The sequence below is a fragment of the Mastigoproctus giganteus genome, chromosome 2 (genome assembly GCF_048544385.1).
Source record: "Mastigoproctus giganteus isolate SK-2022 chromosome 2, ASM4854438v1, whole genome shotgun sequence".
Classification (NCBI taxonomy): Eukaryota; Metazoa; Arthropoda; class Arachnida; order Uropygi; family Thelyphonidae; genus Mastigoproctus; species Mastigoproctus giganteus.
The window spans coordinates 176,519,255-176,535,058 of NC_143576.1; the positions used below are offsets into that span (position 1 = coordinate 176,519,255).

General features: G+C 38.0%; 1 protein-coding gene across 1 annotated transcript in view; it reads right to left on the reverse strand.

The window, feature by feature from the left end:
- The window catches only part of LOC150089774 (fasciclin-1-like), a 284,780-nt gene that overhangs the window by 36,307 nt on the left and 232,669 nt on the right, over positions 1 to 15,804 (reverse strand). The window contains exons 4-5 of the mRNA XM_090389653.1: positions 4,523 to 4,707; positions 207 to 327 (exon numbers count right to left, since the gene is read on the reverse strand). Of these exons, the coding sequence (XP_090245779.1) occupies positions 207 to 327; positions 4,523 to 4,707 (306 nt within the window). The remainder of the gene's footprint in view (positions 1 to 206; positions 328 to 4,522; positions 4,708 to 15,804) is intronic.

Consider the following 15,804-nt stretch of genomic DNA (forward strand, 5'->3'; position numbering starts at 1 on the left):
ACTTTCCATTTGGGTCTGTCTGGTTGGAAGAACTATCATTCTTTGCTTAAGATTTCTTAAGGGCATCAATCATTTTTACTTAATATTCTGTGTATGACAACTCTGGCTAAAGTCAAGCGCATATGACACAAATAGACAAAGCGTTATAGGGCGATCAAGATAACAAGAAGAAAAGTAAACATGGAAATAGATGATTTGTAACTTACGTATTCGTCCACTTTTTGTAAATGACCTGAAGCGACACCTACTGGTATGAAAAAAGTGTGGTTCCCGTCCTGACGAAAAAGTGTTTGTAGATTTCGAGATTCAATTTGAGACGAAAATGCACTGAAATAAAAGTAAATATATGTTAAGAATCAATTAATATTGCTAAAAAATCAAATAATTTTCTTAAATATTATCTGTTTCTTTAAGAAAATGAAAAGAAATTGTTGTTGTTGTAGTAGGGTTTCAGGCGCATCAGTGACTAAGACCATATTGCTTCGTGTATATTGTCTGTAAAAAAAATGCGTGTTCTGTGGTAGATTTTCTGTTTGCTGGATGAAAAACCCGAGTTTCAGGGAGAAAAACCATGCTACTCTCCCCTGAGACCGACTAACTTAGCCACTTTGCGAAAAAGGCCCATACAAAATTCCTGCCGTCATCAACGGGACTCGAGCTCAGTTCTTTTCCACCCAGTGTGGTGAAGACCGCGATCCTACCAACTGTATTACACGAGGGCAGAGAAATTTTAAAAAGGCACGTGTTTTTTCACAATTTCTTTACATTTTCCCGAGAACATTTATTAATTTAAATTTGTGTTAATTTTTTACTCACGTTTCAATGTTTTTGATTGGGCTTTCATTTTAAGGGGAAAAATCTGAAATTTCTTTAAAACCTTTTTTGAAACCTTGGAACTTTCTAAACTGCTGAAAAATTAAAATGAAAAATCTTTCGGAGGAGTTCTCCCAAACGTTCATCATAGTCCCAGAATTTGTTACTGGGAATTCAGCATCAGAAAGCGAATCCTAGGCACGTGCCAAACATTCTAGAAGCTTCTTGTTTTCCAGCCGTTAATTTCCGGAAAGCACGCAAAGAGCGCTCGCGCCTTCGGTATAACCCAGTAAAATTAATTGCTATTCATTCTCGGTTTGTTTCTGCTCCCATTCAGCACAAACAAACTGCATATTCATAATAACCATTAGCGAGCCCACAAATATACGAGCGCATTTGTAAAGAATAAATATGTGTTTGGGAGTGGGGTCCATAATGAAAGACAAGGGACGGTTTCTTTAATATTTACGCACACGCGGAAGTGGATTTTAAATAATTCAAACTGCAAGTACACCAATCCATTTTTCATCCCTTTTAAATTGTTGCGAAAGCATCGCATAAATCGAAATTAATTTCACTCGGAGAGGAGAAGAAGAGAAAATTACTATATTTAAACGAGAATGGACTTTTTGGTAAAAATGAGGGAAAAAAACTACTAATATTTAATTATCGATATTTGCACAGCGTTCAGTTGTATTTAAAGATACATCATTGGAGTTATATCCAGTATTATATTAATTATTTACACGTTGGGGCATTATTTTTGAGACGCTATTCATGACCTCAAGGTGAAATGGATGAAACCATCAAAGTGAATAGAACTTTATGTTAACGAAGAGAAAAATGAAAATTCATTTTAGCATGAACTGTACAGTTTTTATAAAGAGGATTAAAACTGTACGAAGGAGTAAGCAAGTTGCATAAATTTATCAACGTTATGTTTTCTAACCTTATTCCATATGTGGCCAATTATTTGGTCTCGGAAGTGGGGGCTGCATGGTGTTATCTCCATGGTTTTTCATCCAACGGATCTGCTAAATAATAGACTCATTTACAGGCACAAATACACTGACGCTCACAGTCATAGTTGCCATGGTGCTAACTCACACAACATGGCGTTATTAAACGTGCTTAGCTTGAGAAAAGTGCTGATATTTCCCACAGAGGCTCAAACCATTGCTGTTTTGTTTACAAGATAATTAAAAGAACTAATTATCTTGTATTAAAAGAACTAATTATCGTTTTCTGTTCTAGTGCTTACTGTGAACTAAATACCCTTGGAGCCTCAATTTGAGCTGATTTTGATTCAATCATTCTTGTCCTTGACGTTCAAGATAGGCAAGGCCATATTTAAATGTTCATATTTATCATTGACTCATGTGATCATCCGCTGGGATGACCTTGCGTCTTAGTCTAAGGAATGCAATCTTCTTTGTCACAAATTTACTTGTAAGGAAAGAGTTATGCAAATACTAGATCAATAAGGAACCAAATTCGGAATATGCTTCGTTGGTTTTCCCCACAGAAGCTCTGATACACCATTGGCCAAAAAATTAGGAACCTTTTTTTGCAATTGTCATTAATAGATAATTAAATTTACAGTGCGGAAATGTAAGTTGTCACATGGCATGATCACAAATTCCTTGGTTTCGGATAAATACTTTATGCTTTTCTGGGGCTTCTTAGTCGACCCGGTCATGGGCAAGACAGGTGATTTTTCCGATTTTCGGAAAAGTGTTATTGTTAACAGAGTTCCAATTGAGAAAACAAAGAAAATCACTAGTGTGGCGAAAGCAACCATCTCAAATGTAAGGATGAAAGGAAAAAAGCGAAAGAAAGTCATACTCCAAGAATCGAGTCTGCAAGAATTAGCGAGTGTGCATCATGGCTGAGGTCTGGTGCGCAAAAATGATTGAAAAATTCAATTTTAGGCAAAGAACGATCCATTCCAACCCGAGCTATACGGGAGGAACTTTACTGGATTTTATTTTGATTCCATGGCTGAATTGTCTCAGACGTGGATGGCAAGGTTTTTCTCCCCGAAAACACGGGTTTTTTGTCCAACGAAGCAGGCACGTCAACTACATAACACGCTCAGTTTATGGCATTAATACATATGGGCTTATAAGTTTGGCCATCGGTGGTCCTAATAAGATATTTTTTATTTTATTTATTTATTATTATTATTATTATTTTTTTTTTTTTGGAGTGGTGTCGCCCAAGTAAACACTGCAGTGTGGAACAGTGAAAAAAGATCATGTAGTCGGACAAAACTTGATTTACACTTTTCTGTATCAGTTGTAGGGCGAAAGTGTGGCGTGAATCTCATGAAGCCATGTCCACCACTCAAGCGGCTGAAGGTTGCTGTAGTAGGGTTTTAGGAGCATCAGCGACTAAGGCCATATTGCTCAGTGTATACTCTCTGTAAACTGCATGTATTCCATGTTCGATTTTCTGTGTGCTGGACGAAGAAAAGGCCCATAAAAATTCCTCATGTCATCGACGGAACTCGAACTCAGACTTTTTCCACCCTTTGTGGGGGAGAACGGCGATTTTACTAACTGTGCTACCCACGATGGCGCGGCTGGGGGTGGTATCATGGTACGAGTTAAGTTCTTTTGGTAGGGACTAGTTCTGCTCATATCGTTAGGTTATGCTATCTCCAATGAATATCTTTCTGTCGTGTTGGACACCAACTTCACCATGCAATGCTTCAATTTTTCTTGGATTGCGATGGATTCTTTTAAGACAACAACTCAACTATCTACCGTGCAAAAATTCTATTTGAATGGTTTAGAGAACATGTTCAAAATTTCCAACATTAGTCCTGGCTGTGTAATTCTCCAGATGTGAATCCAATTGAAAATGTCTGCGATATATTAGCAAGGGTAGTTTGGCTTTGCAGTTCTCTATCGACTATAGTACGACAGCCAAAGAATTTCCGATGGAAGAATAGTCAGATCTGGTAGACTCCCCTCAGATACCTAGTGTAATCCATGCCACAACTCATATGGACTGTAATTCGGGTAAAAGTTATCCATACTATATATTAAATAAAGTTTTCTAATTTTTGCCCAGTTATTTTTAATTAGTTAATCATATAGTTAGGGAAGGACTTGACGTGGTTGTTTTCCGTTAAGATTATTACTATATTTAATACTACTCTTATACCACGTGAAATTAATAATATAGCTTATTAAGCTATTCTCCTAAACTACTATACATTAATGTAACATATCAGGGTATGCACATCAGGTTTCTGGGAGCATCAATAAGAGAAGTCTGTCAGCAGCACGGTCTGATGATGGGTATCGGTAAGATACCTGAAACGTTACCTTAATGTATAGTAGTTTAGGCGAATAGCTTAATAAATTATATTATTATTTCGAGTGGTATTAAATATAGTAATAATCTTAACAGTTAATCATAGTATTGGTTTGTTGGTTCTGTGCTTTGATACGTTGATTTCTTTGATTTTATAGATTAAATTTGATTTGAATACTCGTATTCTTAATGTGAAAAAAATTACGACTTTTATGAGTCGTAAATTGAATTTACGACTCATAAGAGTCGTAAATTCTTTAAAATTTTAAAGCAGTAATACTAGTGCTTTGATTGAAAAAAAAAAGGTGAATGGTAAATTTAAACAACCTTTAAAAATTTTTAACAAATTTTTAATATGACGTTAATTTCTGCTCTATTACATTACCTGAGTGGTTCATGGATGTTATAAACGCTCGGATTTTCAAGGAAATCCTGAGCAGTGATAGGCAAGGACGTAGTTCTGGTGACATATGGATCTAGAACTTCATCAATGACATACAGGAACTGTTTATTTCCTTTGGACTGGTATTCATTTCCTTTTAGGATTTTGGCGTTGTTCACAAAATATTCCTTGAAGTTAAAAGAAAAAGATTTTTTACATTCTAGCAAGGTTTTATTTGAAGCAAGTAAAAATAACGAAGAAATCTGTTTTAAAATATCTTTTAGTAATTCACAGATTTAGCAACTTCTATCTCCAACTATATTGAGACAGAATTTTATTAACTTTATTACGATGAAAATAGTCGTGCTCGCTTCCATTTTTATGGACACAAGCATGATTATGTGGATATTTTAGGTTGATATAATAGCTGTATCGATTTAAATAATTTCAAAAAACTAAAACTGTTTTATTTTAAAAATTTATTTAATTAAATTAAAATAATTCGATCATTATAAATTAAGCGTAAAATTGATATCGATTTTAAACACTTCAAATACCTTTCATGCTAAAAAACTAAATATTTAAATTTTACAGCCGTATAATTCACTTTGGTAGGCTGCTCGTTTGAGCATAGTCAGAACTTCCTTCGTTGTTTTATTAACGGACTACCCCCAGAAAGACAAAATTGTTTATTCTGAGTCAGCTGCCATCGAACTTATTCCTAGGGATGACCTTTGATACCAAGCACAAGCCGAATCTAATTTAAAACGAATTTAAAAGTCATTAAAATTGAATTAAAATCAAGCTTATGATACGCGGAATTCTCAAACCATCAAAAGAGATTTGTTTTCTATTAACAAATACGTCAAATTTAATTTCACTTTTTTGGATACTTAGATTACATATTCACAATCCTCAAATTACATTAATATCAGGCCTGCCCTGTAAGGCGCTGTAAGAGAAATAAGTACTTACTATTCCAGCCTAGCGCGTTACATCGGAAGATCGGTTACTGCACAGGGAATAAATTAGAGTATAAAATGAAATACAAAAATTCTACGCGTGCATTAAAGTTTTAAATTGAATCAAACGAATTCTTTCCGTGATCTTAACCTTGGACCTCTGAGCGCACTTGTCCCGTATTATTTTCGAGCAGAATTATTAAAAAAAAAATTCAAAACGAATTTGATTATTATCCAAAAGTAAATCTCGATTTTGGCTTTCTTTTATTGACTAAAAGTCAAGTCAAACAGGCACTACAATTAGTACATAACAAAATTTTCAGTTCGAAATTAATTGATGTTATATCCAGTAGATGGCGTAACTGCGACACCTCTTCTATCGTAAAACAGAAAAGCGGTAAAGTTATCGATCTTTTTTATTACGCGTAGGTGCGCGAGCAGTGAGATCACTCAAGTTACACCCTTATGAAAATGCACAGTCAATTAGAAAACTCTATAATCGGGCAGAATGTGGTTTTTTAATTGACATTTTCGCAAAGTCCACGAGGTTATTTTATTAGTAGTAGTAATGTGATGATACATTTGTCTTCTTGCAGGTTATTCCTAGCAATAACAAGCGTGAAGACTTAAAAATTAATTCCCACAATTTCTTAGGGTGTACAGGTGATGAGGTTGAATTCTCACAATTTCTTAGGGTGTACAGGTGATGAGGTTGAAGAAGTGGATACAAACATTCTAAGCGTGCATTACTGCAGAGGATACCATTCTCTAGGTATCCTCTGCAGTACATTCAGTATACAAAGTTGTTGTAGGGTTTTAGGAGCATCAGCAACTAAAGCCATATTGCTCCGTGTACATTGTCTCTCAATTGTGCGTTCTGAGGTCGATTGCTGGATGAAAAACTCGAGTTTCCTGGAGAAAAAATCACGCTACCCTCGCTCGAGACCCATTAACTGAGCCACGTTGTGGAAAAGGCCATAAAACTTCCTCCCGTCGTCAATGGGACTCGAACTCAGGTCTTTTACACCCGGTGTGGGGATCTAACAACTGTGCTTCCCACGAGGGCAGTATACAAGGTACGTGAAGAACGAAAAGAAAAAAAAAAATTGCATCACATTTAAGAATCACGACTTTAGAGAAATAATAGCGGCACCTGTTGAGAAAATGTAGAATTATTTTTTGAAGGGGAGGATAGCGGAATTAAAGAGCGATAAAAAAGAACATGAACTGGAGTTTTTGTTCTCATTCTTGGACGGAGTCAGTATATTGATGAAAGGCTGTTTACCCAGAGGCTTCCTATCTTCATTCCTGTCACTTCTCATAAACCAGAAGTTCAGTTAAAGACTCCGATACGCCAGCTAGTCTAAAGCCCCAGAATTCCCTATCGTACTCTGCACCCGTACTGCTTCCCCAGAAGACACCAATAACAACGCAACCACCGTCACATTGAAGCAAAGAAAGTGCTGACGCCGAAGCTTACCGAAGCAAAACGATGCTATTCACCCCGTAAACTGTAAGGTAACGATTCTTGAAAACAGAAAGGCGCAATAACTGGTACGATATCAACATATCCTCATTTCACAGGGACCGATGAAGTTTCTCGGAGACGAATAACGTTATTGTTGCATTCCTGGTACTGACCTCAAAACGACAACGGAAGTGGTTTATGAAAAGTGCTTTTACTGCGATAACTCCACAAAGTAGCCATTACAGCGTGCCATACTTTATGCCTTCGACTAATGACAGAATTTATCTCGGTAGTAACACGTGTTTACAACAGATGGCGCCAGCGATGGTCGTAGAATGTTTATGTTCATCGAGAAGGAGTTATTTTACCATTGGTTTTCATAATATAGATACGAAAGTATCATTGCGGCTTACTGGGCCTAAGATCCTCAGATTTCTTCTGTGTCCAATGAGAGTGCTTTATTTGGATTTACACGCAATCTCTCTCTCTCTCTCTCTCTCTCTCTCTCTCTCTCTCTCTCTCTCTCTCTCTCTCTCTCTCTCTCTTCAATGTTTCTCATTGAGAAGGTTCATCGCCATTCTGTACGAGGTTCCACTTGGAACAGGGTGTTATCGGAATACGAAGAGACATCATTTGATCTCTTCGCTTCTTATGGACCTCGAGCACGCAAAGCATACACATCCAGATCACGTCCTGAACCCGCAGAGTGCGATCACTCAAAACACCACTTTCACATCAACCGATATGAATCGAAATTTTCAGAACGATGGGTATTCTGCTCGATCCACGCGTGCTGCAGTCGTATTGCTCCAATGAAATGCGGTTATTGTATTATCCGTGTACGTTATATAAACAGCGTGTGAGCCCTTTGGTTAGACAACTGTTAACAGTTATGAGATAAGGGCGAGGATATGAAAACAAATCACACGTTGGACAGATTTTAAGTGTTTGATAAGAATTCATAAACTTCCGTGTCCCAGAATGTTTGGCTTTGTTATCCGCTGAGGTTAAAACGGTGGACAGTTCGAGTCTGAGCATCGATAAGAGTGAAGTTTTATCAAGATGCGCTGTCTTTGAACATATAACTGTACAGAATCTATAAAACAGATGGAATTCTATTGCGCAAAGATAATTAGAAATAAAACCTCCGCTCGAAGACATGATGACAAATGGACTAAGAAAAAAAAAAAAAAAAACAGAATGGTACCCAAGAAGAGCTTAAAGAAAACTTGGAAGACAACAACAGAGATGGGCAGATGAAATTCAAAGTTGGTGGGCAGTAAATAGATGGCCATTGAACAAAACAGCAGAACAGAAGGAACTGGATAGTTGCTGGAGAGGCCTTCAACCTGCAGTGGATTGAAAATGACTGATGACGATGAACGCCTCCGCTTGATAATTTTATCCCTTGCAAACTTATGTGTCTGTTTTCATCTGCGTACCAAAACAATACTGAATCTGTTGCTTAGTAACACAGGTTTAGTCTCCTTCCATAAGCTGAACAATACGAGAAATGTGTTGCTTAGTAACCAAGTTTTAATTGTCATATTTAGTAGGATTCTGGAGAAAGCTAAATTATCTAGTAACCAATTAAGACGCTGCTTATTAATTTCATTTTTATTACTCCTCCATTTAGGATTATTTACCAAATGAGCTACAAGAGTCATTATTGATCTAAACTCAGTTTAAAACATCATATGCAAGTTGCAAATGATCCGCTAATCAGACAGATAGACCAGGAGCCTGCATGTTTCTAATGCGAGATCATTAGTGGAAGAGGCAGAATGGCTGTATTCCGTGTTGGAAATGGAATCACGCTGATGATATAGTTCGATAACCCAGTCTACATCAAACATTACGGCTGGGTTAGCTTTGGATAACACTGCAGACTTTCCAATCGAGGTTGGCATCGTGCGATGCAGTGAGATTGCGAAGTTTATTTTGGCGATCAGCCGAGTTCTTTGCATATTTTATTAAGCTACTTCATAAACTTGTTAGAGATTGTAAATGGTTTGTAATTGGAGGTAAAAAAAAATTCAAGTAGCGTATTCTTGTTCAGACGGAAAGATTCCAGCGATCTCACAAATTAAAATGCCTTTCTTAAAGAAAAGAATTCAAACACCTCTAAACTTCTTCCGTTGCCATAACAACAGTCACAGGCATCTTACTTATAGAAGGCTTACTGCGTGTTGTTTTATAGTGAATCATTTGCAGTAGACTTAAGGGCATTGAAAACAGGAAAATACCGCCAGATGAATCCTTCCTGGGTAGTACAGTTAGTAGAATCACCGTCCTCCTCACACTGGATGGAAAAGATCCGAGTTCGCGTGTCGTCGATGAAGTGAGGAATTTTTTATGGGCTTTCTTCATAACGTGGCTGAGTTAGTCGGTCTCAGGCGAGGGTAGCATCGGTTTTTATCCTGGAAACTTGGGGTTTTCATCCAACAAACAGAAAATCGATCTCAGAACAATCAATTTACAGACAGTATATACGGAGCAATATGGCCTTAGTCGCTGATGCTCCGAAAACCAAATAACAATAACCGCCAGATGCTCGGTTGATAATTTCCTGTAATCAGACTGTTCCGTGTGAAACTTTTGAGTGGTTCAAGGATGTTGGATGTAAGACTATTTGGATTATTTCGCAGACTGATTACAGTCAAAACCGATTGTAGCCAGGTTACGAATCTTAATATAAATACAATACAACTCCTTTTAGGCGCTTTAGCATATATTCTTAAGCGTTTATTGTTTTTACCATGTCCGTCCGTCCGCATGTAACAACTCGACTCCAGTAGACGAATTTTCAAGAAATTTTATATTTAAGCCTTTTAAAAATGTTTGTTGGATTATTACACATTTTATTAAAATCAGAGAAATATAAATTCGAAAATTATTATTGCTTGTTTCCATACAATTTTTATGTGAAAATGAAAATCATTGATTAAACGTAGTATTAATGCAGTATGGTTCGCTTGTGAACAGATTTGTTTATTTATTTATTTATTATATATCTTTTAAAAAGGTCTCTTAATCATTGTAGGAGTATGGCGTAAATACAAAGGTTGTTCAAGCTGAAATGAGAATTTGTTTATTACGGGTTCATTAAAAAACAGCAATGTCAAAGTACCAATAAGTGCGGGGAGAGCGAGGTGAAATAACCATCAGGTACGGTTAGCACGGAAGGGTAATCAATAATTAGTAAAAGCGATTAATAGTTAGTATCACATTTGAAGTGGAAGTACCAAGTTCCACTGCACAGCGCACTGCTATAAAGCTTTTGTCGAACTAAATCTGTAATTTCTGCCGTTCAGCAACACACCGATCTGGGCGTTATTTTTGACTAGAAGCTCTCCTTTGTACCACACATAGATTACCTGCAAATAAAGTTCTGTCGACTCCGGTGGATGCTCAAACAACAACTTATGCATGTCCATGACCAGGCTGTTGGGTGCAGATATATTAAGACATGTGTCTATCCGGTCACACTTTATGCCGCAGAAGTCTGGTCCTCAACTGCCAAAACGCATCTTAGACAGATTTTTGCGGGCGAATTTTGACTACTGAAGTGGGCCATGTGGAAATTTCGGGTTCCTCCTGCACCAAGGACAACCCAGATGGCGGCAGCTCTAAACATCAGACGTCTCCCTGCCATCATCCATGAGAGAAGACCCGTCTTTGCTGTGAAAATGATGGTTGACATTATTTCCGAAACAGACTTCTGGGCTAACTACGGACTAAGAATCCTGGTACTAAGTCCTAGGGTCAATTAGTCCTTCAGGCCACCCCAAACCGGTTAAAGTTATCCGATCGGTTCTTATCAGTGCAAATGCTGCAATACATACATTCCTTGGACGGCGACCTCTACAAGTTCGCAGTCGATAAAAATATAGGCAGAACTTACTTCATCGACTTCCTTCTCAGGACTACGTCAAAGGACATTAGAACCTGCTCCCGAGGATCTTTCCATTACTATAGTATTCCAACTTTCTGCTCCTGCTCAGATGACTCCAGCACTATAAAAGGACTGCTCCATGGAGAATAATTTAACTTGATAACATGCTGTTGTTTATATATTTGACAAGGTTCAAAGGGACCAGGAAGACCAATAGAAGTTCTACTCTGGAGAAATGATGGTAAAATGAAGCCTTTAAATGAAGAAAATACTCAAAGATCAGCAAGATCTGTCAAGATCCTTTCCGTCTACCCGCGCATCTAGACACACACACACAGAGAGAGAGAGAGAGAGAGAGAGAGAGAGAGAGAGAGAGAGAGAAAGAGAGAGAGAGAGAGAGAGAGAGAGAGAGAGAGAGAGAGAGAGAGACCTAACGAAAATAAAGCAGACAAGAAATCACTCTTAGAAATTGCCATAATCGTACCAAAGTCTCACAAGCTTTTCCGCCTCATCCTTTATAGTAGCTGGGAGTTTTAATCCAATTTCTGTTAGGTCGGAACAAGCACGGCTTAAGCTTGACGACAGCCTTCTAGGCTCTTCGAAGGGAAAAAAGTCCCGGAAGTAATGCGGGCGGTCATCAAACGGTATTATCACCTGTATCACGGGTTTTACACGAGCTGGGAAACCGATGGCCTCAGTTAGAAATTAAAAAAAAAAAAAAGCACGGAGAAAAAGAAAGAGAAGAGATAGAGAGAGAAAAAAAAAGAAGTGATAGATAGATAGAGAGAGAGAGAAAAGAGAAGAGATAGACAGAGAGAAAAGAGAAGAGATAGACAGAGAGAAAAGAAGAAAATAGACAAACAGCGATCAATAAATAACATTTAAAAATATTAGTTATAAAAGGCATAAATGCATAGTGGTTGCTTTCGCTAACTTTAATTTTAAATTCTGTATCTCAGCGGGCATCGAGCAAGTCTACGAGAATGTACTTGGGACAGCTGTATTTCGGAAGCGCATTTCATCCCACATTTACTCCTGGGATTTTATACAAGCTCTCACTTCATACCAGAAACACTCGAGGTCTTTGATCTACCTTCCCATTCGCAGTCGCAAGTTTTCTAGCCACCTACAGCTGTCACTGGGGTCCTGTAATCAGTCTTCTTAAATGGAGGGAAAAACTTGGTGGTCCTCACAAGTGTAGTTTGGAAACTCGTGCTGACACATTGCCATAAAGCTTCTGTTAATGGCTGCCTTTGTGGAGCCAGTGCCAGTGATCTACCGGATAATGATGGCAGCTAAGCTGAATTTCAAGTACCTCTGTAACCGGAGAGGCGTAACTATCAGATCAATCACTCGATCTGGCCTTGATAGCTTCACTGCCTGCTGCAGGACTTCATACAGATGCCGGGGGAAGGGGGGGTAACTATATTTGAAAAACAGATGCCTGCATGGAAAGGTCTAGAGGCAACATTCAGTACTTTGTTATTCCGATGGGTACCGTAATGTGTTCATTTTAGGCGAAGGAACATGAACAACGGAGACATTTGGAAATTTGGAAGGTGGCCTCAATAAAACGTAATTAGAACTGACCTTTGAGAAAGCCGGTGATCAGTTTCCGACAGTAAAAGAGAGAACCAAAACTCATAATTGAGAAAGAAAGGGAGAAATATACATAGAAAGTTGGAGGATGTTACAAAAGATATATTTGTTTTGATATAAAAATCGCCTTTTATGTACGGAATCATCTGTGAAAAAACAAAAAAATAATCTGTAAAAGAATATTCTTGAGGTGATCTCCAAGCCGATTAAGATTGGGAATTCCTTCAAAGGTCCAACACCAGATTATAACAGAAGACATGCACAAAAATAAGTACAAATGTAGCAAGGCATACATAGGCGAGACGGGAAGAAGATTTGAAACACGTATTGATGAACACAACCAGCCCATAGCTAAAGGGAACACCAACCAATCTGAACTGGCAGAGTAATCGCTGAGGTGCGCCCAAACAGGAGCGATAAGAACTTTCGGGGGAGGGAAGAGTTTTTAAAAAAAATAAAAATAAAAGTGACCTTTATATCAAGAAATTTAGTCAGTTTGCTTTAAAGGGAAATAAAGGGAGAAATATAGGGGAAATATGGAATCGATTGTTCAACAAAAGGATTAAGCGTGGGTGATGACTATGATAAAGTTTTTATTTTTATTTCTCAAGATCCCACTTGTTCCGCAGGGATACAGTATTTTCGTGAGTTTTCCCTTATTTTCAGGTATCTGAACATTCTTCTTTCGTAGAATCAGTAACTTGTAGTGAGATTGTGACTATCTAACTGGCCTACGTCATACATGCATAGCCATGCATGACGTAGGCCTCTCATACATGACCTCTTACCTATAAAAGTACTACATATAATGTGCGCCTCATTTCTAGCAAATACCTCTGAAGGTCAACAGATCTGAGGGAATTAAACAGCAAAAATAAAAAGAAATGTAGAAATTCAAAGAATATCCAGTGATACGAGGGCAGTATTAGATAACCGTTATGCACTATTTATGCGATGGCTCGGCTTAATGGTTTCTATTTCAGTGAGCTCGTGATAATTGACTTGGCTGCTATTTCTTGAACAGATTAGTTTCCACGAGACTGAAGAACCATGCAATATTAGCATATTACAGACGCCAGTACACCTAAGAAATAATGGATGGGCAGCTGGCATCCTATTTATAACTTTTTTTATCTATAATTGTCTATTTATCAATGCTTTTAGCAAATGGCAGGAGAAGAAAACTTTAAGAACATGAAGAGAGCAAGAAATAGGGCAAACAATGTAGACATCTCTGGCTGCAACTTTTGATAAAAACAGTATGGAAATATATTGTGACCTTGTGTGATAAACTAGAATGGCGTGGTCAACACGTTCTGCAATGTCAAAATATAGTAATTTGCTGAGCTTCATGAATAATACAACTTAAACCAATAATAATACAGCACAAAGTTAGTGCGTGCGTATTAAGTGCAGCAATATCGATATTTCTGTTGCTGGATGAAAAACTCGAGTTTTTGGTGGTGGAAGGGAACCTTGCCTTCCACGTCTGAGACAGACTAACTCAGCTACCAGTGAAAAAAAACCCACAAAAGTTCCTGATGTCATTAACGGGATTCGGACTTGGTCCTTTTCCACCCAATGTGGAAGGACAGTGATTACAACCACCGTATTTCTCGCGAAGGATCAGTCATCCTAAACGAGTATCGTTCCTTAGTTTTTTAAATTATGAGGGAAACTGTATATTTGTGACCACCCACGACTAAAGGCGATTCTTCCACACTGTTGGGATAAGTGTATGACACTTGGGAAGGTACAGTATTTACAACTTTGTTTACCAAAATGAGACGGACCATTTGTTTTTCAACAAGAGTACAAGAAAGAAAACACATCCCTTTGAATTAGAGAATAGTTTATAATTTTATTTCAACATTAAAAAACAAAAGGGTTCTTTAAACATTTGAATCCATTTATAAGAGAAGATTGAGTCATGCTTAATATTCAAAACATAGTAATAGAGCGATCCATCTTTTGTGTAAGTGAAGACGGTACTTTGGCTATCACGATTTATAAAAGGACTGTGACTCATCATAATTATCCAAATGTTATTAAGTACGTCCGCTCTCTGGCTCTTTCTTTTCGATTTCTTTGCTGCGTTTCAGCAACCAAAAGATAGCCCAATCTGATAACCCCGATACCCACCCAGTCTCTTTAACTTTTTTTTTCAACATTCAAGGCCTATTAAAGTCTTATAATGAGGATAACGATTTAAATTGAAGCCAACAGTGCTCTTTTCCTCACAAGAGCAATTAAGGACAACCAAGTTGTTCAGTATTTCCATCACCACAGTTTTCGTATTTGTCTTAACCACTCTCAGCCCCTAAAAAAGGGGAAAAAAAGACAAGAAAAGAAAAGAAAAAAAGAAGAAACAAAAACAAGTGACGAGATGTATTAGCTTGTCAACACGCCCTCCTCCCTGTGGGTTTCTTTCGTGTTTGCCACATCCGGGCAATTTAGGTAGGCCTAACACAACATCGTGTTTCAACCCGTTCAAAGTGTCACGTTATACAAAAGGTGGAGGCGTCCCGGAGAACGTGATTGTAAATCATTCCACGCGCGGGAAGCCCTAATTGCGGCACATTTCTGCCTCCGTTGGAAAGCCGTGAAGTGTGAGGTTGAAATGGTGGTCACGAAGGGTCAATGAACCGTAAATTGGAAACATAACAGCAAGGGCTGACCTGCAAGAAGCAGCGAATCGCAAATTTTCCTGTGATCCTTACCGATTAGTTACCTTCGAACACGTCCTCGCACAGCGAGACATTGGCTGACACTGGTTAGGAATTTGTTATCGATTATTAACTTCGCAAGGAAAAGCTCTGGAACCAATTAAAATCGATTAATCTGATAAATTATCACGTTTTATGTATATGCATGTTTTGTGGATTTTTGTACGTCTGGAATTCAACCCGGAATGGTTGGGGGATATGTCCTAGAGCCACTTTTCAGTTAAAAGCGGATTTAGTACACATAATTGTTAAATACGATGATGTTCTTGCATTCTATCTATCTAGTGGACTTATTCGACTCTACGCATGTGGTCATCCCTAGTATAAACTAAAAAGAAATATATATAGGTTAACGTAAGCCCTCGTGGGTAACGCAGTTGCAGCGATCGTCATCCTCCCTAAATCCGGTGGAAAAGACCCGAGTTCGGGTCCCGTCGATGACGTGAGGGAATTTTATGGGTCTTTTTTACAACGTGGTTGAGTTAGTTGGTCTCAGGTGAGGGTATCATGGTTTTTTCTCCCGGGAACTCGGATTCTTCGTCCAGCAAACAGAAAATCGACCACAGAACACATACAATTTACAGACAAAATACGATGTAACATGGACTTAGTCGCTGATGCTCTTAAAAAAAAAA